At 38.8% G+C, this 26,194-nt stretch overlaps 1 protein-coding gene across 1 annotated transcript in view; it reads left to right on the forward strand.

Annotated features, from left to right (window-relative positions):
* Positions 1-12,716: 12,716 nt before the first annotated feature.
* TTLL7 (tubulin tyrosine ligase like 7) overlaps positions 12,717-26,194 on the forward strand; it is a 114,636-nt gene continuing 101,158 nt past the window's right edge. Inside the window, exons 1-4 of the mRNA XM_044674312.1 lie at positions 12,717-12,741; positions 12,901-13,032; positions 17,515-17,636; positions 19,577-19,644. Coding sequence (XP_044530247.1) covers positions 12,717-12,741; positions 12,901-13,032; positions 17,515-17,636; positions 19,577-19,644 — 347 coding nt within the window. The remainder of the gene's footprint in view (positions 12,742-12,900; positions 13,033-17,514; positions 17,637-19,576; positions 19,645-26,194) is intronic.

A 26,194-nucleotide genomic window follows, 5' to 3' on the forward strand; every position in this document is an offset into this window, starting at 1 on the left:
TTTGATTCCAGTTTCCTCTTAATTATATTGGTTTTATTCTTCCCAATATGAAGACTATTCTTGATACAATGGAAAGAAAGCTGCCTTAGAAATTGGACAAGATGAGGTTCAAAGCCTGGCTCTAATATTCACTATATCTGTGATAATTAGCAGTCAGTTTTCTTCTCTAGGCCTCAGTTGCTTATTTTGTCAAACCAGGTGTTGGAATATATGACCTTTAAGGTCTCTTCAAACTCTGAATCCATGATAAGTTGATAATACTCTGACAGAGGAAAATAGAACAAAAAAAAAACACGAAACAAAACACATTTGCGTAGCTCTGCTTTCTCTTGGTCATCCTTTACAATTAGACCATCTGCCCCAAGCAGATCATCTTTCACCATCCTCCATCACCTAATATTTATTAGTTCCAACATGTACATGTTGTCTTGCTAAGTGATAATGAAAAACAGCATCCTACATGGATGATGATGCAATTGCTTTTTGGGCTTTGCATTATGAATATAAGCCTGTAATAAAAGCTAAGCAATTCACAAAGCTTTGGAAAAATAACTATTTTGTGAAACCCTAGTGTTCAGACATATTAACCCCTTATTTCCTTAGGTGGAATTAATGATCTCTTATTTATAATTAGATAATCTCCTTCTAGGTCACTGGCAGGAATTTAGAAGTGGAAATTTAGATACTTCTGTTAGACCCAGAACAATATTCTGAGTAGTGAGACTTTGGGAATACCACAGGTCAGAGAAATGGAGACAAAAGTCATTGTATTTCTAAGCAACTCTTCTAACAACCCATTTTATTTGAACCCACAATGAGTGGTGCCAGTGTGTTATTGTAATCCCAATTGTTCTGGATGATGTCAGCTAATCAAGATCTAAGCAGCTGTGCATTTTGAAATCCATTGTGGATTGCTTGGCAGAGACTACAGGAAAAAAAGGCAATTTTGCTTTTGGAGAAGGCCTTTAGGAGATAACTAAAGTGATGCTATTTATCTGAATAAACTTCTCCCTTGTCCCCATGTTTAATCAGTCACACAGTCATTTCGTGTTACAGACATTTAGTATATATGTTGGTATTTATTTTTATTAGACTGTGAGCTCCCTGAGGGTAGAGAACTTGTTTTATTTAATCCATCCCCACTATTACCTATCTCAATCTTTTGAATACATTCAACATTGAGTAGATTTTTACTAAGCTTCAACAAGCTTCCCTTATTGAAGTTGGATATTCTTTCTTAATATATTTTTTTATTATCCAACCCTTCCTTTCTATGACCTCTCTTGTCAACATAGTTCTGACCCTTATCTCTTAACCACCTGGAAAATGAAGAAGTAGTCTCCTCACTGGTCTCCCTTTGTCTAGTCTACTTCCACTTAAAACCAACCAAATTGGTCTTATTAAACCACTGCTTTCATCCAGCCACTAACTGTGCTTAGAAACCTTCATAGTTTCCAAACCGCTCTCTAAATTCTAAGAGAAGCTTAGGAGTTGGGAGTTGGCCACTAGGGAGGAAATTCTTTGAGATCATAACAACTCATGAGGGGAGAATTGACTAGGGCATGGGGATTGGTATCTGATTTGGTGGAGAGAATAAAAACTCCTTTGATGAAATCATGACCATTTTATGCATTAAAGAAGATAGTTGTCATTGATCAGAATCTTACTTGGAATTAAAGAATTTTAGAAGGAGAAGGCATCTTAGAGATTGTCTGGTCTAAATGACATTGTTTCATAGAGAAGAAAACCATGACTCCATGAGAGTAAGTGATTAGCTCACAGTTAACACAGGTAAAGTTAGTGTAGAATTTGCCCTACAATTTATTTCATTACCTCCTAAGCCAGTACTATTTCCATGACAACATGCTGCTACCCAAATAACACTATGGCAGCAGTGGAATTCAAACTCCTCACCCCTTCCCTCAAATTTTTATCCTTCATTTCAGATCTATATAAACTCTGACCCTAACTATTAAATCCTAATAGTGTTTTTCTTCCTGTTTTCCAACACAGCCTGTATTTGTTCTTGTTCTTGTTCTGTTTTTTTTTTTCTATATATTCATCATTGGACTGAGTTTATCAAAATCATTGGCCTCTCAGGGGTGGCTCTAGTGATGAGAGCAATAATATAATTTGTGAAGTGAATTAATAATTTTCTGGCCACTCCAGTAACATTTGGAAAATTCCTTTTCCAATTTGTGAAATGGCATTTATTTCTCCCTTATTGTTCTGAGTCATCTCTGATGGCTGAATTTTTAACATTTCATCAAAAATTAGTGTCTTTGAAGATGGTGACTCTTTTATTGTGTACATTTCTAACTTATTACCTATCATTTTAAAAATCATTTAGGAATATATACACAGAAAAATTATATGAAAAAGAATCTCTCAAGTTCCTACTGCATGCCTTTATAGTGCCACTATGCTTAATCATTGACAATCAGAGACAAAAACAAATAGTCCTTGCCCTCAAAGAGCTTAGACTCCATTTAGGATCCTGTGACCTAAACACAGAGAAGTAAATAAAAAATCTAAAATTAAGCTCAGTTAAGGGAGAACTGTATCACTGGGAGAATTAACCAGGAGGCAAGGTCATTCAGTAATTAAGCATTTGCCAGGGGCTTATTCTGTGCCAAGGACAGTGTAAAGCCTTGGGGATACAAAGACTGTTAAAAAAACCAGCCCCTGCCCTCAAACTACTCACATCCTAAGGGGTGACACAATATGTAAACATCTACAGACTTCACAGCTGAAGCGTGAAGTAATATCAGAGGGAAGTTATTAGAAGAGGGGAACTGGGAATGTCCTAATGCAGTGAATGGGATTTGAGTTGAGCCTTGAAGGAAGCTGGGAGGGATAGAGGGGATGACATTGAAGTCACAGAGTTGGAGAGTCTTGTGGGAGGAAGGAACAGCAGTTCCTCCAATGTCACTGCCCAGAGTCATGGGCCATTGTCACTGGACTTTGCAGTATGTGGAGGTGAGCAAAGTGTAAGAAGACAGGAAGCATAGGAAAGGGCTGGGTTATGAAGAGAGAAGGAGGAATCTATAATTGATTCTGGAGATAATGGGAAAACGATTGGAATTTGAGGTCTCTGAAGAGGACATGGTCAGGTGAGCCCTGCTAAGCTGAGGGATGGCAGTGGGAGAGAGGCTTAGGGCAGAGGGATAAAGGAGAAGGAAATTACAATATGGTGGTCACTGTGAGGGGAAAGAAGGGGCATATAAGAAAGATATTGTGAAGGTAGAAATGGTAGGATTTGACACGGATTGGATATGCGGTATTAATACGAGTAGGGATTTTAGGATGAGACCTAGGTTGTGAAGTCTGAATAATTGAGACAGTGGTGGTATGGGATGTAAAGGAATATTCTCAGAATAACAAAATTCAGTGGAACAGATACTTATTAAGCAGATACTGGGTTCTAGGCACTAAAGATACAAAGACAACATTGAAGTAGCCCTTGCCTTCAAGAAAATTCCATTCAATTAGTAAGCATGGGATACAACAGGAATAGAGATAAGTTAAATGCAAGGTGATTTAATGAGAGGGCAGCCAATTAGTGATAAAGTGCTGGGCATAAAGTTGGGGAGATCTGAGTTCAAGTGTGACCTTAGACATTTATTGGCTACGTAACACTGGGAAAGCCACTTAACCCTATTTGAGTTGTTTTCCTCATCTTAAAATGAGCTGGAGAAGGAAATGCCACATTATTCTAGGATCTTTGCCAAGAATGGGGTCATGGAGACTCAGACATGACTTAAAAATGATTAAACAACAACCACCACAACAAAATTTGATGAGCTAGGGACCTCTCCCTATTGAGGGGATTGGGAAAGGCTCTGTATAAGAAGTAGCACTTAATTTGAGTCTTGAGGGAAATTACTGATATTAAGAGGTTGAAGTAAATATATGAGGAGGCATCCCAGGGAAGGGAAACATCCCATGTGAAGGTGTGGATGGAACGCCAAGGTTAGACTACTAAGTGAATGAAAAAGAGATCAATAAAAAATAAGTTTGGAAAAGTAGGTCAGAGCCAGAATGTTCAGGCTTTCACTGTCTATAGCTGAAGAGCTTTAGTTTCATCTTAGAGGTAGGTAGTAGGGAACCACTGAAACCTTGAATGCAAAGGCAGACCATATCCTCATGGTTATTTCGACAGCTATACAATAAGTGTTTGGAGAGGGGAGAGGCTAATTAGGTAGTAGGGAAGCTAAGGAAGACTCTTAGAATAGTTGAGGCATGAAGAGCTGATGGACTTAATTAGGGGGTCAGCTATAGAAGTATAGAGAACACTAGCGTGAGTTATAATTTAGAGTTGGACTTGTAGAAAGGTATGAGTGTAAGCTATGATGCAGAGTTGGATTCGGCAAGACTTAGATAGGAAGGAGACTCTAAATTCAGCCTAGATGACTAGTCAGATGGTGGAAACCCCCCAGACCTTCATTGCTCTAGTTGTATATGGAGTATTTGTGGTAAAAAATGGGCAAGATTCATAACAGGATGCAATTTTCTGGACACCATCCAACTGACTCACCTCATGTTGAATTGTGGACCCAATTCATTTTCAGTGCTTGTCTTAAGATGCTGCTGCTGCTGTTATAATAACAATGGCAACATAGCATTTTAAAGTTTGCAAAGTATTTGATCAAATGCTCTTGGATCGCCTTTTCGAGGTTATTCAGCTGTGTGTAATAGTTGGGACCATAGGAATTTTTCATCCAATTTCATCCAATTTTCCAGAGAGGGTCGTTAGGCCAAATTCTTTTGAGTGGTTATGGCTTTGATACAGGAGATTCTGTGCAACATGTTGACAGAGCTGCTGTCCTGAGACTAGAGCATTATGGATCTAGATGTGCTTATAGAGGAGGTAAAATAGTAGTCCAGAAGACCACAAAGATGGAGAAAGTAGATCAAGTATATCCTGAGGCTACTCATTTGTGAGGTTGTTTGAAGGATTGATTCCTAGGTTATATGAAGGAAGGAAATCTAGCAAAGGAGTTGGGGAAAAATAGTCTTCAACTTTTAATAAAGAAAAAAAAATGACCAAGAGAATATCAGTTAATTATTGTCCTCCTTGCCTACTTCTCCCAAATTTTTATGAGAATACACTATACATATACTCATTTAATGTTATTTATCAACAGTTGAGGACAGTCTTTGGTAATTATGCTGTAACTGACCTGGATGAGAAAAAAACAAACTATTTCATATCACTTCTCTTCATGCATTCTTTATCTTATGCAAACTATCCTACCAAGTATCCTTACACCAATTTGACATTGTCTCTGGTCTTTGCCTTTGCACAGGCTTCCTTCCTTACTTGGGATATACTTCCTCCTTTCAGGTTCACCATTCAGAATCCACCCATTTTTTCAGGCTTCTGATGGACTGCCATTACTGATGGATGGTCTTTGCTGACAGTCCATCCTATCAGTTTTTCCTGCTTTTTCTCTCTCTTGAAATTACTTTGTATTTATTTGTCTATGCGCATCCTCTGATAGAATGAAAGCTTTTTTTAAAGGCAGGAGCTATTTTCATATTTGCCTTCTTATCCCTACCATTTGACCCCATTAGGTGTCAAAATAGATAAAGTATCACATTGAAATTGGAAAGACCTGAGTTCAACCATGGACTTGGACTTGGACACTTACTAGCTTTATGACACTGGGCAGATCTCTCTGAACCTCTCCCAGCCTCAGTTTCCTTACCTGTAAAATGAGGATAATACCAGCACCCACCTCCCAAGATTGTCATGAGGAATGAACTGAGGGGATATAAAGCACTGGGAAAACTTTCAAGCCCTCTTCAAGTGCCAGCTCTTATTGTTATCAGGAAGCACTTAATATGTGTGTGTGTTGAACTGAAGGGACATAAATGGAATGCTTATCAAACGTGGGGATGACAGGAACTTTGGGAGGGGTACTCTTTAAGATTTATAAAGTGCTTTCCTCACAGTAACCCTGTGAGGTAGAGAATGCAGATTGGATCCCTGTTTTATACTGGTTTAGTGAGGCCAAGTGATTTGTCCATGATCCCACCGTGGTCAGTTAAATGTAGAAGCTGACATTCTAACACGTTTCTTCATTCAGCATCTTTCTGCTACATCGAACCCTTTAATAAGCAGGAATGATGGACCAAAGCTTAATTCCTTCCCTTAAATTAAAACACACACACAATATGAAGGAATGTGGCTTGAGAATTCATGAGAAAATGACCCAGGAGTTTGAGTGAGCTTCAGACTTCATATGATATGGCAGCCAAATGTATTCACGAAGTCTTTGATTGTATTCAAGTGTCCAGGAGGAATCCCTGGTTTCACTGGAGTGTGCCCTGATTAGATGCCTGGAATCTTGTCTTCTTTTCTGAGAACTTCGGTTCAGCAAGGATGGTAGGCTCAAGTGGGTCTGCAAGTGCATGAGCAGGATGGCGAATCTCAAGAAACCATGTCAAAAGGAAAGGAAAGGGATTGGGCTGGGTAGGGATAGGGGGTGATAGCCGACTTTAGAACTCTAATGGTGTGCATGTGTGTTTACACATATACACACACACCAAAAATTGAGATGTAGAAAGTCAGTTTGTCTCTCTTCAGAGGGCAGAACCAGTGGGATGGGAAGGAAGCCTGTTTTGACTTAGGAAAGAATGCCCAAAGAACTTGGAAGCCCTAAATGAGACCACTTCTCTGCCACTCTACATCTTTGTTGAGGTACTTGTAGCTCTGATTTTAGAGAGATTTTATGCTTTGGGCAGGGGTAGGATGAGATGACCTTTAAAGGCCCCCTTTCTACCCTGATAGAGGCTATTTGTGATCTATTGGTTGGACGTTAGGAGCATGAAGGGCCAAGGCATATGGCGTCCAGCTGCCTCCTGGTGTGAACAGGTGGGATGGATGCCCTACAGGGGCCTCTCTGCGCTACCAAGGCTAAATCCCTAGTTGAGTTACAGTCTGGCAGCATTTACCCTCCCCGCTCTCTAATGTTGGACATTTCCCCCAGAGGCCTTGGGTTGCCAGTAGACACATGATTCCATTAGTGGCCTATCCCGAATATTGACAGTTATATCACTTCTCAGGAATCCCCCAAGGTTCTCACTTTCAGGATCAGAGGTGGCCACCATTAAGGTAAAGACAAGGGTCTGTTAGAAGGCAGAGAAGGTGCTGTTTATTGCCCAGGTTCCTTTATCTTCCTATTTGATATTTGAGTAAAGCTGGCTTCTTTTGGAGCTTTTCACAAGCATTCTGTACTTAGTAATAATAATAATAATAATAATAATAATAATAATAATAATGCCAGACTGTTAAACAAATGTAATAAAGCGGGGAGAGAGGGAAAGCAAGGGGGAGTTCAGACTTGTTAGGGATATAAGAGGAGAGAGAGAAACATGAATGGGGAATGAAGAAAGATCAAGGAATGCTTTGCTTTGTGAAGGAGATGAACCCTTTGACTCCCATCTCCCAGAATTCTTTCCCCATCCCCAAATTCCTTCTTCCCTTTTCATTTATGTGCATCTTTATGTTACTGTTCTTATAGTTCCGTAAGCTCCTCCCTCACTCTCTCTTCCAAGTAAATGGTTTGGGTGAGCTCCCTCTTGACTCTAGCCTTTTTAGTTTCCCTTTTTGCTTCAAGTTAAATTTAATAGATCTTATTAAATATAATACTTGGAGTATTTTTGGATATTAATTTTTTAATCTACATGGCTCTTGAGGACGTGGGTCTTGATAGGAGGAGAAAAAGTCTGAAAAAGGGAGAAGATTAGGGGAGTGACCTGCAGGCAGAGAGGGCCTTCCATCATGGAGAAATACAAAATCAGTGACTTTCAACATTAGATACAGTGCCTTTGTGGATTGTTGGCATATTTTACTGGTGGTTTAAGTCAGTCTCACTAATTCTATGCTGTATCTAAGGCCTCTTACTTTTCAAAATGAGAATTCTTGCATAATTCTAGTTTCTTCTCCAGATTAAATATCTGACTAAAAGTCTATAAAATTGAACTGGGCAAACAGACTGAGGCAGGGGATTGGCAGAGGAGGAAGTGGCAGATTTCTGGTTTCTTGCAGCTATTGTTGATGCTTTAAAATCAAAACCATTCTTTAGCACCAAGCTGGCATTTGATAAATTTTTTTAAAGATTGTGGGATTTGGTTTTAAATAAAATTTCTTTTCCTTTGGGGGGAAAACACACACACACACACACACACACACATACACATACACACATACATCATCCCTCTTTCCTACACACATTTCCTGTTGTGACAACAACCCTGACTCAAAACACTAAAATAAGAAATAAAATTTCTTCAAAACCAAGTACTCAGAAGGCAGAATTTTTTCAACTGGACAAGGTGAGGGTTCTTTAGAGGCCATTTCTCTCTTCTAGTTTTACCTGCTTGGCCTATTTTCTGATGAAGGGAGAAATGTTGTCCCTTCGTTTTAGAGGGAACATTGTAGAAAGCCACCTTGTTGAATATGTTGGATGGGTTTGGGATTCTGGAGCTCCCTCATGGTTTGCTGCTGGGTTACAGAGGAGACTGAAATTTCCTTGCTTCTCTTGGAAATTGGGTGGTTTTGTCATCTCGAATGTCTTGCTTGCCTAGAACCTAGTGAAAAGAAATCAAGAGATAATGTAATAGTAGGTGTTTGCGGGTTTTGAAAATCTGTGCAGTTTTATGTGGAAATTTACTGTGTAGTCATTAGAATGTGAATATTCTTCCCAGGATCAGAGAAAAGTGAGAGCTTTGAAATGACAAAAAAATTAGATGTAGAATTCCTGCCTAGATTTTTTAAGCCACAATTCCCCTTGCCCCCCCCACCCTCCCATCCCCAAGCCCTGAATACAATACAGAATAAAACCTTTTTTCTTATTTTTGCCATCTCTTGAAATTTCGAGTAACCTTAAAAATCTAGTTGATAGGAGTTCTTATAGAGAAATACTTTTCATTGTAGGATTACATGGGCAAATACTGCTTTCAAATACTTATTGACATTGTCACCTACTTTTACTGAATTAAGTACTTTGTTGTAATAAACAGGATCTTTGTTTTATTGCTGCCTAGCTGGAGCTGGTAGAGGAGGAGTACTTTCACATTAAAACAGTTATCTCCCTTGGGGAAGCTAGCAAGCTGGCTCAAAGAAACTCATCCTTTAGACTAATGCTTTTTAAAAAAATCAGCCTATTTCCAGGGTGGAGAGACCCCAGCATAGCTCCCTTTGCATGATGATGTTTTGCTTTGATTTGACATGTGAATGCACAGGACATCAGACATAACCCCATTTTATAATGAAGTACTAAAAACCCTCTCCCTAGCAAAGTCTAACTGATTTGGGGGATTATGTGCTTGTTTGATTATCTGTGCCGCTGATTTATTAGTATGACTGAGAAATCATAAAGCTTTAGGATTTTGATAAATGCTGACTCTAGGGGGGCACTTTATGAGCTAGGTTGTCTCAAATTATATTTATGTGTTTGCCTTGGTTGGGGGTGGTGGATCTGAGCTCATGCATTTTTACAATATGCACTGCAACGTGATTGAAAGCTCCTTAAGGGTAGGAAATAGTTTTTATTTGTTATTCCCCAGAGCAGGTAGCATATTCTGGAGGTAGTGCTCAACACATGCTTTAATCGATTTCAGAATTATGAATTTTCATAAGAACAGATTTCAGTTCATTTTATCAGTTTATTTTATTAATCTGATCTTGAAGTTTTCTGGAGAACTATACAAAAAAAAGTGTCCTCAGACAATCCCACTCAAAAACAAATGGAGCTCTTAAGTGTCTTCAGTAATGAATCTCATCAGGGATAAAGTGCTGGAGATGTTAGGTTGCATTTTAGGAGACTGCATTTTCATTAGCATTACCATTCTGGCTTTGCAATTTGTTGGCTGTATGACCTTGGACAAGTGGCACATGTACTCTGGACCCCACTTTCCTTATCTGAAAAATGAGGGGATTGGAGCAGATGATCTCCCAAGTCCCATTTCAGCCGTACATCTTATTATCCTGTGAACAACAAATATTGATCTGGTCACCGCTAAGTATACTGCATAGTACTGGGTATGATTTGTCATTTTCAGAATGCGGCAAGAGCCTTTAATTAGATTCAACAGTTTGGTTCAACAGCTAAGGAGTTCTTGCTAGTTCAAAATATCGCCTTTAGGAAGTCTCTTATGATACTTTTCGTAAGTGAGGGAGATGTGGCCATGAATGCAAATAAAAAGTAAATACCTGCATTGCCGACAGCTTCCACCTAGAACCTCAGGGGTGGGAAGGTGAGTTGAAGGTCATTTTGTTCCAAGCTGAACCCCTGTTAATAGTATCCTTAGCACATGGCTGTCCAAGTTGTGCCTAAACTTTTCCAGTGACAAAGAGCTTGCTACCTTATGAGACTTGATTCCATTTTTGAAAGGGACCAACTGTTAAGAATATCTTCCTTAGATGGAGCCAAAAGCCACCTTCGTGTGATTCCCACCTGTTGGTTTTAGTTCGCCTCTCTGGAGCCAAGGATAATAAATCTAATTTGTCTTTCACATGACAGCCCTTCAAATATTTGAAGACCGATATCAAATCTCCCCTAAAGTCTCCGGTTCCTTCAACTGATCCTCATATGACATAGTTTTCAAGGCCCTTTACCATAGCCATCACCTTCCCCTGGATGGGATCCAATTTGTCAGTGATACTTTGGATTCCTGACTTTCCTCATGGTGGATAGTCTCCATCTTAGCAGATAGCAACCCTTTCACAATCTCTTAGGAGATTTTTTTTAATTCAAAGATTTTATTTAAGTAATTAATTTAGAATATTTTTCTACCTTTTAGGAGATTTTAATTTTTTTGTCCTTGTTTTTCTGTATCTCTTTTAAAGGATCAGCTGGAAAGCATTTCTCCTATTTTTTTAATATCTTGTATACACATACCACTTGGGTTTGTCCATCTGCCATCACTCATTCTCGCTGCAATTGGTCAATGGATAGACCTTTCTAATTAGGGACAACCTTGATAATATCCTGTATGTCACTTCTTATGTGCATATTGCTGTTTGTAAGCATTCCTTCCCTTCCTTGGTGCTTCTGTATATCTTTTACATGATCTTTTGGATTGCATTTAGATTACACATTTAATAAGTCTGATCTGGGCAGGACTGTGCTAGGCATACTTAATACAAAGAGAAAAACAGCATAGTCTAAGCCTTCAGATAGCTTATATTAAGCAACTAGCTGGGGAGGGGGGAGGAAGGTTTGCTATAATACATACTGAAATAAATATAAATAATTGTAGTCCATGATGTGACCAAAGACTAGATTCAGATGAAAAGCATTCTGGATATATTTGAGGAGAGAATATTTGAAATATCTTTGGCTATGCCATACTGATCAGTGTAGTGTGGAAGATAGGGTTCAAGTCCTACCTTATCTAAACTGGCTCTGTAAAGCAAATCACTTAACCTCCCGGTGTTCTAGGTGACCAGAAGTTGCCATTACATTATCAGTTACAGAAAAAGTTCTGGATTATTTATTTAAAAATAATTTTTAAACCCTTACCTTCTGTATTGGAATCAATGCTGTGTATTGGTTCCAAGGCAGAAGAGTGGTAAGGGTAGGCAATGGGGGTCAAGTGACTTGCCCAGGGTCACACAGCTAGGAAGTGTCTGAGGCCAGATTTGAACCCAGGATCTCCTGTCTCTGGGCCTGATTCTCAATCCACTGAGCGACTTATTTTGATGGAGGGAGCTTCTGCAACCACACATGCAATTTAAACACATGAAAATATAAGGACAAGTTATTTTCTTGAGTGACGGCATGGCAGAGTAGATAAAGGGACTTATGAGTACTTCCTCAGGTGATGAAGATCTTGACTCATCCATGCCTGGCCATTCTGTAAGTTTTGTTGTCTATATCTCCTTATAAGTTCAGGTTTAGCTTGCTCTGTCCCATTCCCCTTCTTCCTCTCCCAAAATACAAAAAAAATAAATAAATGCAACACAGCCAGGTGAGATTGGAATGATTAAGGAAATGGAGTCGGTGGTGGCCTGGAGCCATTTACTGTTCATTCTGGGCAGGTGTACTAACTAGATGAGGTGAGATTTAAGAGGTACTTCTTGGTCACTCAGTAGTTGGCAGCTAGCGTCTATTGAATATCTCTTGTGTCCATAATCCTTTGCCAGAATCTTGAAAGAATGAAAGGTAGAAAGAAGGTTTTGGCACACAGGATTAGTAATTCTATTCCAGGAAAGTGGGTGACTTTTGTGAAAGGTAAGAGGAAGAAGGATGTAGTCAGTGGACTAATGGGGCATCACTCTCTTTGATACCAGCCATTTGTCTGGGTGTTGGTGAAGGATGAAGACTTGGGACAGGTAATACAGGGTCTGGGAGCCTGACTTCAGGAGCTTGATATTATTCCTATGGGTGAGAGCACCAGAGAATCAAATTTGAGCTGAAGAAAATGTTTGGTTTGGCATCATTGAAGGACTTTATGTAGCTCTAGTGTTTGTCACAATATATTTGTAGATGCTGAATTTGGAAATTATCCTCTTTTTCTGTACAGGTACCTTCCTATTCCATTATATAAGCTCTCTGGAATCTAAGGATTTTTCCACTGAGATGGTATGATAGGAGCTTTCGGTGATTTTAGGCCATATCAAAATTGGGCTGATGCAGACCATACGGTTTTCTTAAGAGCTTGGGACAACATTCACTCTCTACTTCTAAATCATCAGAGGCATAATGCCATCCTTGCCTCAGGAAGGAGGTAAGTTCCTTGATTGAAGCTCACTATAAAGTACAGTCCTCAATATGAAATTACCCTCTAACCTTAGCGTTGTAGAAGAAATTGAGGAGTACTGGTTGAATTCCCTGGGCATGACTTGATCTGTTTTAATGATGTTGGGTTATTTCCTTTCTTTCATAGACAGTCAAGGACCTTCTCAACTAGGTCTGGATTCAGAATTGTCTTTTGAAAACAAAATGAAAAGAAAAGTCAGAAAGAAGAAGAAGAATGGAGCCATCACAGCAAATGTTTCTGGTACAAAATTTGAAATTGGTAGGTATATATTTTGGATTAAAAAGACTTTCATAGTTGCCATTGAGCTGAATTAAGTTGGCTAATGTGGGATGTAAAGGTTAAATGAGATTAGAAAGAAAAAAAGGAATAGCTATTATTGCTAGAATGTATTTTTGTTTCCTCCCTTTTAAAATTTGTTGTTTTGTGAGGTATTTAATACATCAGTAAACAATTAGGCAATGGATGTAAAGCTAAAAGCCTTCATTATCACTGAGTAAGGAATAAATGGCACCTGTGATTTTGTTTTTCCTATTTAAGTTCTTATTTCTGTACAAAGTAATAACACTAAAGCTTTGTAGATATGCTTCTAATTATGAAACAAAGGGAAACTAGCATGCCCTTGCATTTCTTATCTCATTTAAGGCTAGAATCATTTTGAAATTTAGTTTCTCTAAAACAAAAGACATTTCTCATCGTGTGTAGTGGATTCCTGGGCTGATGTTAGAGTCCAGAAGACCTGGGTTTCAATCTTGCCCCTGAAAAATCCTCGTCATGTGATTGTGGCTAAGCCTGAAAGTTACTGATGAAAGGCTAGATCTGCAGAGGTGGAAGAAATGTCTACAGTTGATAGAACAATAGGACTAGATATTCCCAAATGGAAAAAACTAATGGATAATGCCAGTTCTTTGAGCAAGTTTTTTTTTTTTGGTGGGGTGTATCTGTGCATGAGAGAGAGGTGACCTCTGAGTGGAAAGACTTGGGTTCTAGTCTCACCTCTGCCAATATTGACTGTATGGCCCTGACCAAGTCATTTAATTTCTCAGTGCTCAAGGCAACTTTTCTGAGACTAGTTGCAGAAAAAGTTCTGACCTGCATGGATAGAGTTTCCTCGGCCTGGAGGTCCTGTAGTAATGAAGTCCCAGGTCAAGGCAACTATCCCTAATGAGAGTTTTTATAGGGCTTAAAATGGTGTGAGTGACTCTAAAGGCTTCTCTGCTGATCCTTTATCACAGGAAAAATGTGGACATGAAAATGCTTCATCAGCTAGTTGACAACCACCTGAAGGAAGAATCTTGTATTGGTGCCATTTTTCTTTTCAAGGTTTTGGGGACCTCTGAGGTGACCCGATTCTTCTTAAAGTCAGATCCTAATATTTTTGAATGAGTGAGGAACTCCTAGGATATAGAGTTGGAAAGGGACCTGGGAAATTATTGAAATGAACCTCATCATTTGACATATAAAGAAATAGAGATCTACTTTGTTGTCTGGCTAGTCTGGAGCAGAGGTAAAATTCAGACAGAGGGCCCTTGACTAGCCAGGGCTTTGCCCACCACAAGGGGATTCCCAATTTTTTTCAGGCTTCAGAGCCCTGGGCTTTCAATAAAGCTTCTCATACCTTCCTATACAATATGAAAATGCAAAAAAACCTAGGATTTACCAAGCACATAAAAAATAAAATTAAAGAGTTAATTGCATTAGCCAAATACCTATACAACTCCATGTTCTAAATATTCTCTGTACTATCTAAAACATTTCTCTTAATGCCTGGGGTTACATGTACCCCTGGTCAGGAATGCCTGCACTCATATAACACCATGCTGCCTCTTAGAGTTAGTTCCTTTAAAGTGAAATAATTTTCACTGGATCATCAGTGAGCCCTGGGGAGGAACGGTTGGCATGTATGCCTCTCATTTTTTCCAAGAATCAGAGGACATCAATACTACAAGGGTCTAATTTCACTGCTGTGGGTACTTTCCCCATGGACAGGCATTGCAGTCTCTTCATGCCTTACAAGGTGGTCTTCTGGAATTACTGTGGCCAAAAAATTTATCACCTTGCAGCCAACTCGGTGATGAGCCTCTCCAAACTTAGCTAGGCTGGTCTTCAAAGGATAGACAGAGAGTCTGGGTCCATTCTTTCCAGCCAGGGGTCACCTTCACACCATAATGTGGGTCTCAGAGAAGAACTTGGGTGGGGAAAGGATCACAGAACTCTTTACAAATGCCATACTTATTCAAAGCACTCTTCTTTCCCCAAATTTTTCATTTCAAAACAAGTATAGAGGAGGAAAGGAGGGAGAAGGGAGAGAGGGGAGAGTATAGTACATTATTCTAGCACCAGGGTCCTTGTCTGCCCTTACCCTCTGCACACTTCATTAATCTTTAAGATTCTTTTCCCATTTACTAGAAAACAGTGACTCATCCATACTTAATCAGCAGCCAGTGGCAAAGTTAATTGGAATCGAGGTCCCCTAATAGTTCTCGACTGTCCCAGTTGCAATTTGAAAATTGTTTCATAGAATGGAAGAGCTTTAAGAAAGGCACTAGCATGTTGACTGTGGTGCTGTGTCCAAAATAATTTGTAAAACCTTCAAATGCTGTGTGAATGTGAGCTGTTCTAGAAAAGATGTGTCAAGATAGGTGATTGGAGAGAAAAGAGAGATGGTTTCAAAGTGATGGGAAAATAGCGTTCTTATGATTTCCTTTCCTTTCAAGTTTCAGGCTTATTTAATCCCCTTTGTACTAGGGGAAGACAGTTAAGCAGAGAGAGCCTAAGCCCTGGTTCCAGGCCCCCATATTTCCTGGCTTTGGGGGGCTGCACTACCAGTCCTTGTGTTTCCTTGCTGAGTGAATAGCCCCAGTTACCACTGTTCATTGCTTGTCCCAACGCAGCTAGGAGGAAGGGAGGGAGAAATACAAACGGAGGGAAAGGGGTTGCTATTTATATGTTAAGGAGAAATTTCTTGTTTATTTCTCATTTTCCTTTCCATAGCCTTAAGCAAACAACCCACTCTTGCTTCAGCTTAATTCTTTGCCTGCCTTGATTAGGCAGAAGGAGCTTTTGGGTTGGCTAGTGAGTTAGCTTTGCTCTAACCTTGGTCCTGCTGATAATTGGCTGAGGATTCCTCTAGGTTAAGCCCAGGTTCCCCACAGGTAAAGAGGGGCACAGCTGGGATTCATTGTGGTCTTCCCAGAGAGAGTATGGATCTTTCAGGCAGGCCAGTCCTCTACTTTGGGATGCCAAGGTTGTTTGCAGTTGTGTTTTTTTTTTGTTTGTTTTTGCTGTTACAGCTAATGCAGCTCTAAGTGTTTTTCAAACAGATAGCTCTTTTTAATGACACCCTTAGGGTATATATTAACAGAGGGGTTATTGGGTAAAAGTTTGTGATTATTTTTATAACTTGTATATATACTCTTAGCCCTGACTCATAGGCAAGTCACTTAACCCCTTTCCATCTGTTTTCTCAACTGTAAAATGAGGGGGTTGAACTTGATAATCTCTGAAGTCCCTTCCAGCTCTAAAATATGAGGAGTCATTGATTCTATCATGATCCTTTTATTTAGAAGTCAGAGGTCAGAAAGATATTCTTTGCATCGGATGGTGGTCATCTTAATTCAGATGTCAATGTATTTCCAAACTTCAATTAAGTAGCAATTAGATTCAGATTGCATAGTAATTGTGAAGTCCTAATCCACTAATATCCTTTTTTTTAAAGAAGTATCAGTTTTAAAACCATGATGTTAATGCATAAGGCCTTATCTTAATAAAGACTTGGGAAGCCTACCCTCCTTTTTACATGGCTGTCCTAATAACTTTGTTTTGAGACATTATAATGAGGGAAAGATTGCTAGAACTCATCTGCCATCTTTTATTAGTCAGAAATCTACCTTTTTCTTCTAATTGAAACTCTTGGAAATTTCATCAGGAAAATCAATTCTTTTCTATTACTGATTAGTGATTAGGTGTAGTATACCCACAAAATCGAATTTTAAAAAATTGCTATGTTAATATGTTAACTGAGAATTGAAGCAAAACCAAAAAGAAAACCCCCCAAAATTTTGGCTTTGGTCTTTGCTACTATTTTCAACTCGAACATCCAGGGAAATGTAAGTGTGATGTTGGGATCAGTCACTAATACACAGATAAACAGACTTCCCCTAATACATGGGAATTTGGGCCAGGATGGTGGTTAACAGAGACTAGTGTCAGGTCAGGGGCTTCCCATTGGGACCCTTCTTTATCACTGACATGCTCTACTAGCCCTGCACAGCTGCCTTGGTGCTGAAGACTAAAAATAATCCTGACTAGGGAGGGCAGTAGACTATGGAGTGCAAGGGGTTATTTTTACCATGGCCCTTCTGGAGCTAGCCCAAGGTCAGGGATAAGCCATAAAAGTACAATTCCCCTAACAGAAGTGGTATATCTGGACTCTTATGGTGTTCATCAGTGATATCTATGCCTTTTAGCACTTTGGTGAATGAGTTAAGCCTCAAAAGATAAGGTTTCAGGTCCATCTAGAAAGAGCTTTCTTTCCTACCACCCATACTGACTAAACTTTCTCCACAGCTACCCACTCTTCAGACACTAAAAATGTAGGCTTTTCCCTGGACATTTTCCATTAAATAGTATATAGGTGAAGGCCAAGTACTCATTGATCACATAGTAAATATTTTCATGATGACTTTGTTTCTGAAATGTTTGTGTTACACTATTTGGTGTCAATTTAAACCTTATTTGTAGTTCGTTTAGTAATAGATGAGTTGGGATTTGTGAAAACTCGAGATGAAGATGAAACGAGTAATCTTATATGGTGTGATGCTGCCGTTCAGCAGGAAAAGATTGCAGAGCTACAGAACTACCAGGTGAGAAGTAAGCATTGTTAGAGCTTTCAGCTGGGAGCTTCTTGAGGGCAGGGAGGGTCTTGTCTAAACTTTGGATCCAGCTTAGGACTTGGATCAATGCTTGGCGCATAATGGACACTAAATCAGTGCTGATTGAATGATGAAAGAACTGCATCTTAATTTACTTTCAAGCTAGTGTGATCATATATTTATACCTATCTCCAACTGTCTATAGATGTGTATATGCATGTGTGTATCTCTACGTGTTATATACTTCTAATATGTATACATCTACCTTTTTTAATATACACATTTATTCACGTGACCCTAGATAAGCCACTTCCCTTCTGGGACTTCAGTTTCCTTATTTATAAAATATGGAAGTTGGAATCAGAAGTATGGACTTCTGATGTACCTTCAACTTAAAATTCATAATACCTTTGATTTACTTCAAGAATTACAAGGTTACTTCTAACTCTGATTTGTCATTGGAAGGGGACTTAAAAGAAGGTTTAGCAGAAATATTAATAACAGACATTTATTTAGTATTTTAAGATTTATGAAATTCTCTTACATACTGATCTTCAGAATACCATTATTAGTGACTACAGATAGCAGTATCCCCATTTTGCAGGTAAAGACACTGAGGTGTAAATACTAAAGTCATTTTCCAATAAGTACATAGCTGAAGTGTTCGAGGCAAGACTTGATCCCATTTTTTTATGATTCCAGTTCTCACTCTCATTGCCTTAGATGACTCCACCTTGACAGACCTCTTTTAAGCATTTTACTTTGTCGCTATCATCTCTACCGATGGTTTCTACTCAGCTGAATGACTCGCTCTGTTAGTTTCTTGCTGTTTTCCCTCTTATTTTGCACATAATCCTTATGATTTCAGATTTAATTTTTTTTGTAACTTTTAGGGAAGGCTTAAGAGAAGAAATTATAAAAAAATATTAGGCTTGAACTTTGCCTCTGTCTGAGAGATTGTAAGTTTGGAGCCAGAAGCTCCAAGAATTCCAGTTCTTCATGGACTAGTTGTGAGGCCTTTGGTAGGTCATTTCTCTCATGTCTGAGCATCATATTCCTTTTCTTCAAGAAGGATAATCATGCTCTTCCAGCCTTCCTTGGCTGGATGATTAGAGAATGTAAAGTAGGTGCTCTAGAAGCTGGCAAGCCTTGCCATGAGTCTATCATCATTACTCAGGTGGAAGAGACCTTGCAGAGTTATTGAACAGGGATTAGGATCTGGAAACTAGAAATTTTTTCAGATCCCTTTGAGTTATACATTAACATTCTGGTATAATTATTTTGTTTACAGGACATTATACCTACACTGAAAATCACAAAAGACATAAAAATGTATGCATGAATGATGGTCTCAAGTGTTGACCTGTCGAATAATGCTTCTCACGTAGGATAGACAATTCATGGTTGACTGTAGAGACAAGTCACTGTTGGCTCTGTAACAAAATTGGCTTTCCCCATCCGTGGTTCTCTAATGACTGTCAGTAGTAACACAGTAGTCATACATGGGCTCTAAAATCATTCAGTTTCAGGGATCTTAGTATTTAAATCTGGAAGGAGCCTTTAAGAGCATGAAGTTCAAATCCATTTCCATTTTCCCATTTTATGAATCATGAGGAGACAAAGACCCAGAGAGGAGAAATAGCAAAATAGTTAATAGCCTAATCAGAATTTGAACCCAGATCCTAGGCTGCAAATTTAGTGCTCTTTATCCTAGTGATTAATTAAGATAGAGAACTAGAACTTCATCAATTGTGCAAACTCCCTGCTTTTGATTTTTTAAATTACATTTTTTTCTTTCTGCCCTGTGTGTGTTTACAAGATTCTTTACTCACATAAATATTAAAAGCTTATTTATGAAGGATATATAAGTGAACAAATATATGACTGTAAACCATGAAAACACTAATGCCTCCTTATGTTTTGTTTTTCAGAGAATCAACCATTTTCCAGGAATGGGTGAGATCTGCAGGAAGGATTTCTTAGCAAGAAATATGACCAAGTAATTCTATTTTTGTTGTAATAGAGAAAAGCTATTTGGAATCTTTATTGTGAACATGATAGTACTAAATTACACCAAATCACATCAACTCTAAAAAATAATGTTTTGCTGGCAAGGAACATTTAAATTTTTTCTTTTCCATATGTCAAACAGTGTCTGCACATTTGGTAAATACTTGTTTGAATGCCAGTCTAAAACTTCCAATGACTATGATTTGTTGGGTTATTTCAAGTACCACTCAGGACCTTGCCCATTTCCAACGAATTGCTTTCGCATGGCAGGAAAACATGGTAGAGCCTAATGATATTCATTTCTCATATTGAACTAATGTCAATATTTCTTTAGGATCCTTGTACAGTGTTTACACCTGCTGATTACACTTTCATTCTTCTAAGGTGCTTAGTCATACATAAAGTGAAGGAATTCATTGCCAGCCCCCTAAACAGAAACATTGAGTAGTTCCCTATAACCAGAAGAATAAAATGCAAGCTAGTTATTTTTTTAAGGCTTCTGCGCACTGACTCTAACCTGCACATCCCCTCACTTCCCATTCTTAATTCACATTATTATTCCTTCACATCTCCTTCATTCTAGGTAAACTGGACTAGTAGCTCTTTTCAGAATTGAGCATGCATCTTCTTCACCTTTGTGCATTCCTGGAGGTTCTCCTCACTTCCTTCAATGCACTCCCTCTTCTTCTTCACCTGTCATTCCTTCTCTTCCTTCAAGTATCACCTCTGGTGAAGCCTTCCCTGATGTTCTCCAGTTGAAAGTGTGCTCTTTGCTCTCAGACTCTTATAGAGCAGAGATGTATAAAACACTGTCCAGCAACATTCCTGGGTGGAACCAGAACCACATTTAAATGCAATTGGGAACTATTTTAACAAAATAAATAAAAATGCAACAAAACTGATGATATCACATTTTAAAACTACATCAATATGCATCCCCCAGGGAATTTATGGACAGATCAATGGCTCCCATTTTCATTTTAATTTGAAGCAACCATTCTAGAACTAGTAGTCTGGATTCCCTCTTTGTCCCATCACCTATGCCTTACAATCAGTGTACAATTTGTGTCTCCTTAATAGATTGCAAGCTCATTGAGGGTAAGGACTGTGTTATTTTTCATCTTTATTTCTTCAGTGACTTACAGTGGGTACCTAATAAAATTATTAAACTAAATTGAATTTCAGACTTTTTAGAATCAAAATCCAAGAAATTTTTGAATACTTAAAACATATATTTAAATAGCATTTTCTAACTTAAAATTTTTATGAAATTGTCCATTGTTTATAATTTGGTTTTTAGACAGGTAATTAGTTAGAATGGTTTAATACTTTTCAAATATTTTTTGTAAACTTTTAGTTTTAAAAGCTTGATGTTTGAAAAACTAAAGTTAGCTAAACCCGTAAAACTCTCAAATTTGGCATTTCTTATCTTTATCTAGGTCTAATAGAACAATTCACTGGGATGCCATTCAGGTTGTTCTCTCGGTACCATTTTCTCACCATACCCAAAAAAAGAGGCATTTCTATATGTGACTGTCTGTGGAACAAAGTGGTTAGAGCTAACAATCTCATCTAATAAGCAACAACCTGGGCCACTTTGAGAAAAGAGAAGCACAGCTAAGGTGAACTACCTCATCAAGAGGCTCAGCTGTGTTTCATTCCATAGCTTAAATATGAGAATGGGGATAAGGGGAGACCAGGGAGAAACAGAGTAGGCATACACAAAAAAGTTGCAAGCAATATAATGGATAATGCATATACTGTAGCTTAAGAGGGGATAAGGGGCAGCTGGGACAGTAGATAGAGTGCCAAGCCTGGAGTCAGGAAGACCATTTTCCTGAGTTCAAATGTGGCCTCAGATATTCTCTATCTGTGTGGGCAAGTACTGAGAAAACAACCTGAATGTGATATTTTACAATGCATGTTGAAATTTAAACCATTGCCCCCATTAGTTCCTTCCTGGTAGACACTTCTCTCTACCTCTTCTCTCCCACCATCCTCATAAAACTTAATAAGTACTGATATAGAGTGGTGGTGGTCCAATGGCTCTCATAACCAAGGAGTCTGATACCCCCATTGTCTGGGTGCTGGGATGGACCATGTTCCAAAGCACCAAGGATTTGTTTTTAGTATTACAGAAGGCTGATTGAGACAAGATCCAAATGTGATAGAACTAAGGGGACATATTTGAAGAACTAGGGACTATTTTCCCACAGGATGGCGAATGACAGTCTGATGACTGAAGTCAGGTGAGAGGCAACAACCTGATGATTGTGAGAGAGAGAGTAAAAGTGAGGTGTCAACATTTGGGAGTGATTCTTCAGAGGATCAATCAGTGGGGAAATATTTATTTGTCATGCTCCTACTGGTGCAGGGCTAAGACTTGGGGATTCAAAGACCATGAAACAGTCGCTATCATTAAGGACTTTGCATGCAATTAGGAGAGAAAACATGAACATGTCTAAGTATACAGAGAAGAGATAGAAAATTAATACAAGGTTGTTAGGCAGGAGGGTGGTGGCAATTAGCTTTGAGAAAAGATAACAGCTTAAGAAAGCAATTTTCATGCTCTTCTTCAGGTTTTAGGATAAATCTCAGTTCCCTTATCTATAAAATGTGAAGGTTGGACTCTATGACCTCAAACATACCTTCGAACTTAAAACTGATAAGACCTTTGATTTACCTTTAAACAATTATGTGCCAATCGAGTCTTATCATCATGAGACATGAGAGCAGGACAGTCCACTAAAAATCACATTGGGTTAGGTGGACTCTATTTAAATGGGTAGTTTGACCTAAAAAAAAATCTGTCATTGGGACACATGATTCACTTGTACCCTTCAACCCTCTCTACGCTCCTTGCTGTCCCTTTTTGGCTCCCTAATTAATCCTTTCCTATTATACTTCTTCGACCAGCTTCTGAGAAGCATACTTTTTTTTCCTGACCTTGGATCCAGAAGAACTTGATTTTAGGCACTGATATGCCAAGCTAGTTATCAGCAAGGCACATAAACTTGGTAGGTCTCAGCATCCTTATCTCTAAAATGGAGAAAATACACAATACTGTACCATACACTATGCAGTATTGTCCTCAGTATCAGATGAGAGAATAGGAGGTCAAACCCTACAAAGTTAGATTATCAGGCTATCTTTTCACAGTCTTCCATGAAGACTAGTAAGACAATCATAAAGCTGAGAAGTAGCCCTCAGGGCATGTCCTTCAGAAGCTGGGCAGAGGTGATCTAGCTTGATTCTATTATTACCTTTTTTTTTAAACTTTTACCTACTATCTTAGAACCAATACTAAGTATTGATTCAAAGAAAGTGTGATAAAGGCTAGCCAGATGAGGTTAAGTGATTTGCCCAGAGCCACACAGCTAGGAGATGTGCGAAGCCGTATTTGAACCTGGGACTACTTAGCCACCCAGCTGCCTCTGTTGTTACTTTAAAAATTTTTAATTCAGTAAACATTTATTTTGTAAGGAACTGTCCTAGGTACTAGGTATACAAAAATGAAAGGAGCCTGCCCTCAAGTGACTTCAAACTTTAGTATACACCCAAATTAGTATTATATAAGGCAAAATGTGATAAATATAAAGCAAATGTCATAACAAATTTAAGCAGGGAGAGATCACTTTCCTTCAGAGAGTTCAGAAGGGAGTCTATGAAGAAGGTAGCATTTGAGCAGGGCCTCAAAAAAAGAGATTGAACTTCATGGGATCTTAGATTTGAGATGGAATCCTACATTTAGTGATGTCTTAGAGGTGTCTTAGAGATCATCCAATGAATAGAGCCCTCTACCAATCCACCCCTCCTTATTTTACAGATGAGGAAAATGAAGACCACTGATGTAAAGTAACTTGCCCACACTCATGTAGGTGGTAGGAAGAAGAATTTGGATTTGTACCCTAGGCTTTCTGACTTCAAACCCAACATAATTTCCATATACCCTTTGCCTCTCAAATGCCCAATAGGACAAAATGCTAGTTTATCTTGTGATTTATGAGAGAAAATGGCAATTCCTCCCCTTATTTTCTATAATATCTTCTGAAAATAGATGAGGAAGATAATTTTACAGCTCTGTAATTGCTACAGAACTTTCCAAACTTTGAAAATGCATGGGAAGGGTATAGTCATAGTGGGAGAATCATTTTCCACATGATGAATTTGAGAGCAAGCACTTAAAACATCAGGTCACTCTTTGAGGGAGCGTATATCCTTCCCATTTCCTAGCAAGCCATAGGTAGAAAGTTCCAGAATCTCAAATTTAGAGGTATCTTTAGAAGGTCAGGTACCCTGATCCATACCTTGCCTCTGAATCTCTTTTGCCATCTGCCCTGACAGAATCACCCAGCTTTGGCTTGAAGATCTTGAGGGGCAGGTGGATTGGGGGAACTGCCACTCCATTCCATTTTGGGGGCTTTGCAGAATGTTAGGGAATTTTTCATGACCTCAAGCCTAAATCTGCCTCTTTGCAATTACCACCTGTAGTGAGGCTTCTTCGGGCCAAACAGAACAAGTCTAATCCCTTTTCCATGTGACTGCCCTTTAAATACTTTAAAGTAGCTAAGGCAGCTATCATGTCACCCTCTCTCCCTCCCCCAAGTCTATCCTCCAGGTCCTTCAACCAATCCTCATATGGCATAAGCTAGAGGCCCTTCATGCCATGTGGGGTAGGGGGAGAGGTCAGTGCTAGAAATAACGGTTTGAGAGTCATCTGCATCGAGGTGATACTTGAGGCTTGTCCAGCCAGGCTTCCAGGCACCCTACATGTGGGCTTTGGAGAAGGAAAGAATGGGTTTGATATCTGAAGCTCTTCTTTGGCTTGGAGCCCACATAGAGTCTAGCTTCCATTCTACAGAGAGTCAGTAGACTAGAAATGTCATAATAATAGCTTTAGGCTAGACTTACATCTCAAGCCAGGGTTTCTTCTTAGAGTTTGTGCTATAAAACTACACATTTCCTCTGAATTAATTTTTAGTTTTAAGCTTAATTCTAGAATTCGGCATTATAAAGTGAGGCTGTGTATTTAATGTGTACAATATTAGTATCCCCTTACATCATTAGTGTGTGTGTCTCTGTAAATGCATTCTTTCATTTAGAAGCCATGATGAAATATTTTTATATTTAAAGCTCCTCCTGTTCACCCAGGAATATCGAACATTTAAATACTAGCCAGTCTCTCATTCAACACGACTCCATGAAATTTTCTTTGAGAATAAAATAATTCTATGTTAGATGAGCAAATAATGATCTTGTACTACTGAAATAGAGGCAACTAAATTACTTGTTTAAGGTCACCTCCTAAATCTGTGGTGGGACTAGGGGAAAAAAAAACAAAAACAGCAACCTTCCTGTCTGATTCTGAAATTCTCAAGTCTCATTAGGGACTGGACAGCATGTCTCCCTGAAACACTTTCTGAGTCTGATTCTTGCCAGATTACCTAAATAGACTGAAGCTCTGATATCTTTTTGGGGGGTATGCATTTTTGTTTTATATTGGACTTGGCATTTTAAAAAGTTGACACTGTACCATTCACAATACCACCTCATGTATTTCAAAATATACTGACTTAATTATATCTTTAGTCTGATCTAATTTCAAAGTCTATATATCTTGTGAAATATGCGATGATTCATAAAAAATGTTTTGAGAACAGAAAGAAACCTGGTTGACATGACTTTAGTGCCGTCAGATGATTTTTATATAGTTGTCAGAAGAAATGTCAGTATCAGCCTATTGTACTGAATTTTTTAGCTTCTTGGCTTAGGTCTGAGTCAGAAAGATGGAGTTGGTAATTATCTTGCTTCTCATAGTGGAAGCATAACCCTCATGAGGTTCTCTCAAAGGAACACTCGGTACAACACAAAGGTACTGCAAATCTCCAGGAAAGAAAGGAATAGGATTAAACCAAGGCACAGAGATTCATGTCCTCCTTCTTCTAGTCCCCACATTGATGCCCTTCATTACAATATGCCTTGCTTTCCTTTCAGTTTTTTTCTACTTTTCTCCATATTTAATAATAACATGGTTTTGTTTATCTTTGGATGAAAGATTCCTTGGGGATTCAGGTCAAGTCAGCAGGCATTTATTAAGTTGTTACCATGTGTCGTATGGGCTTGGTAAAATCTTTAACCAATAGTATAATTATTCTACTATTACAACTAATAATAATATTAATATACAATAATACCATGTTGCCTTGGCCATGGTATAATAAACATAGGGGTGAAACACCAGCAGCCTTCAAAACTCCTCTGAGTGGCCCCCTCCAACCAGAGTAAAATGGAATTGGGAAATATTTAACAAAATAAAAACACACAGAGGAAATGAAAAAATAGCCTTAGGTGTGGGGGGTGGTGTTAGAGGGTGGGGGTTGGTGTGGGGAGGTGAACTGGGAAAAATCTCTTGCAGAAGATAGCCTTTGACTGAATTTTGAAAGAAGCCAGGTATTCTAAAAGGCAGAGATAAAGAGGGAGTGTATTTCAGGCATGGAGGGCAACCAATGCAAGGTGTAGTGGGGACAGATGGATTGTTC

The sequence above is a fragment of the Gracilinanus agilis genome, chromosome 4 (assembly GCF_016433145.1).
Source record: "Gracilinanus agilis isolate LMUSP501 chromosome 4, AgileGrace, whole genome shotgun sequence".
NCBI classification, from domain to species: domain Eukaryota; kingdom Metazoa; phylum Chordata; class Mammalia; order Didelphimorphia; family Didelphidae; genus Gracilinanus; species Gracilinanus agilis.